This window comes from Triticum dicoccoides, unplaced genomic scaffold (assembly GCF_002162155.2).
Source record: "Triticum dicoccoides isolate Atlit2015 ecotype Zavitan unplaced genomic scaffold, WEW_v2.0 scaffold222223, whole genome shotgun sequence".
NCBI lineage: Eukaryota > Viridiplantae > Streptophyta > Magnoliopsida > Poales > Poaceae > Triticum > Triticum dicoccoides.
In genome coordinates, this window is record NW_021242534.1 from 1 (window position 1) to 2,447 (window position 2,447).

At 42.4% G+C, this 2,447-nt stretch overlaps 1 protein-coding gene across 2 annotated transcripts; it reads right to left on the reverse strand.

Annotated features, from left to right (window-relative positions):
* Positions 1 to 549: 549 nt before the first annotated feature.
* LOC119345291 lies at positions 550 to 2,447 on the reverse strand. 2 transcript variants are annotated; one of them, XM_037615427.1, is made up of 6 exons: positions 2,390 to 2,447; positions 1,967 to 2,135; positions 1,407 to 1,869; positions 1,141 to 1,324; positions 991 to 1,057; positions 550 to 899 (listed from the first exon to the last, which is right to left on the reverse strand). In XM_037615427.1, the coding sequence occupies exons 2-5, from the start codon at positions 2,130 to 2,132 to the stop codon at positions 1,019 to 1,021; spliced, it is 852 nt and encodes a 283-aa protein (XP_037471324.1). In that variant the 5' UTR covers positions 2,133 to 2,135; positions 2,390 to 2,447; the 3' UTR covers positions 550 to 899; positions 991 to 1,018. The 2 variants fall into 2 exon arrangements, with proteins under 2 accessions (XP_037471324.1, XP_037471325.1); XM_037615428.1 differs by having other exon boundaries at positions 550 to 902.

Sequence of the window (2,447 nt, forward strand, 5' to 3'; positions counted from 1 at the left end):
GGGTCAGTGCATGAAATAAGACCCTTTAAGGGTCATTTAGTAAAAATAATACTGGCTGCTGCAACCTCCGGGATCGTATGAACTATAAAACGCATTCGCATGTACAAGTACTGTATTGGAGCAGTTTCTCATTACGAGGACCATGTTGGACATCGCCTGCAACTAGGACTAAACATGCAATTATCTCTCAATGAAATACAGTATATACTAATGAAACATATCTAGTTTATGCCAGCTCTGCTAGAGTGGCTCTGTTTTCCTCAAAAGAGTCAAGACCTCCAGCCCTGCTACAGTGGTTCTGTTTTCATCAAAAGAGTTGAAACGCACTGTCCTGTTTTCTGCCGGAACATGGGACGTTTCATTTCAGGCGTTGTTGGAAATATTTCTTGCACAAAATCTGCAATGTTGAGTAATTATTCATGGTTTCTATTGGCTGCACACATCACCACACAAGTACTCGACCGTGGCAGTGGAGCTAAAGGGTGCTTGTTTAATACTGTAGCAGCCACTGTCGAGTAATTCTGCCAATAGAAACCATTTTTGCATCACTTGTCTTACCACCCCTTTGTCAGCATCACCAAAACTCTGTTTTGTCTACAGCATAACAATCGGCAAGTCGCTCTTAACAGCCAACATAGCAGGGTTACTGCAACAACTTCAAAATAAAAAGGGGTAGCCATAGGCTAATAGAGTCAACACAAGTAGCTGGGGATAGTCATAGGCTAACACAAGTAGCTGGGGATAGTCATAGGCTAACACAAGTAGCTTGGGATAGTCATAGGCTAACACAAGTAGCTGCCAGAAGTTGTTGAGCAGACACGCAAGTACAACATTGATTGGCAAAAACACAGCCGAAGCAGAGCAGCAAAGCACAGCCAAGGCGCCAATTTAAGCACCGCCTGCTTCCAAATAAGACAAGTGAGCAGAACATTAGCGTGAAACAAATATGGCATTGATTCAACATATTCAAATTTCCAACTCTCTACCAACCTTAGCCCTGAGGTGGAGCTGGGGCCACTCACATTTGCTCTAAACTCTGGTAAAAGTCATCCATATTCTGCACAAATAAAATGTAAATGTAACACTGCACTTTCACAATTGTCACAAATTTATATAATCTAAAAACAACCAAGGCCCAACCTGATTCCCAGGAAAGATTTGTAACAAGAGTTCCTCTAAACGATCAATATTGACAGCTACTGGAGAGCCGACTTGATGATACACCACTCCAACGAGTCTATTTTCATCATCAAATACAAGAGCTCCATTCACAAAACCATCACATGAGTTAGCATCCAGCACAAAAGAATCTGAACCTACACAGCTGGGTAGGCCAAATATTTGTTAGTTTCAAACTAAAGACTAATATATTAGTGACAAATAAAATAAACGAGTCTAGAGCATACGTCACATGGCCATCGACGAGTGAAGGAGTGCCATATCTGAGGTCATATAAGAACAACTTCTGACCCACTACAACCTCTCCTCCAAATTCAATGGAATCACAGTGATGGAATTCTGTTTTACAAGATAGCACAGTCAAACTTATTTCCCCTTCTGTATTCTCAAAGGTCTTTGTTTGCATAGCATCTGTGGGCACAGGTAAAACATCACTGTCATCAGGAAGAGGAAAGTTTAGGACATGATGACCAAATGGAGATTCGTCTTCACGCTGTTTCATTAGAGCACTCTCAAAAAGAAGGCAATACGATCCTTGATGCGCCCTAAGATTGATGACAGGAATGAATGTATCATAACTCTCATCTTCAGCTTCAGGATCACCAATAGCAAGCATAACTAGAGCATTGGCAATTTGATCACGGCGCTCTTGATTGTGGGTAACAGGGCTAAAATAAGGCTCAGGAATAGCTGCATGGAAGAAGCCCAGTTTATCAAACTAATAGACCAAAACCCCTTGTGACCGATGTGAATTTTCAAAATTAATGCAAACCAACACAAAACATACCTGGGGGAGGTGGTGTAGGTGATTGGGGTGGCGGAGGAGATGGTGGGGGAGGCAGTGGTGGAGGTGATGGGGGAGGCAGTGGAGCAAGCCTACGTGCTTTCCGCTTCCTTAATTTGAAAAGCCACCACTTGGGGAAGTTTCTAAAGATGGCTCTTTTACGTGCCATTATCTAAAACAAGTGGCTTTTGATAAGAATTGGGACGTTACGATACAAATAGATAGTACTGTAGTACAAAAATTCAAGATGTATGCCTTAACAACATAATCATATTTCACTTTTCACATTCAATCGCCGCATGGATGGACAAGCATATGAAGCGTGAGCAAATGAGTAACGCTAGGACAGGGTTTTTTTTAGTAGTCCATGAGAAATTGTTCTGAAGGCATACCAAACAGCATAGGAGAAGAGCGGCGGCCATTTACCTGTCAGAGCTGGATGGCTAAAGTCAGCCGGAAATAGCCAAGGAGGCCGGATCTGGAC

Excerpts from the sequence above, each read along its gene's own strand:
- LOC119345291 (XM_037615427.1), bottom strand. The coding sequence starts at position 2,132 with ATGGCACGTAAAAGAGCCATCTTTAGAAACTTCCCCAAGTGGTGGCTT. Across the intron at positions 1,870-1,966 it reads ACCTACACCACCTCCCCCAG|CTATTCCTGAGCCTTATTTT; the intron begins GTATGTTTTGTG and ends TCTTCCATGCAG. Across the intron at positions 1,325-1,406 it reads CTCGTCGATGGCCATGTGAC|CTGTGTAGGTTCAGATTCTT; the intron begins GTATGCTCTAGA and ends TGGCCTACCCAG.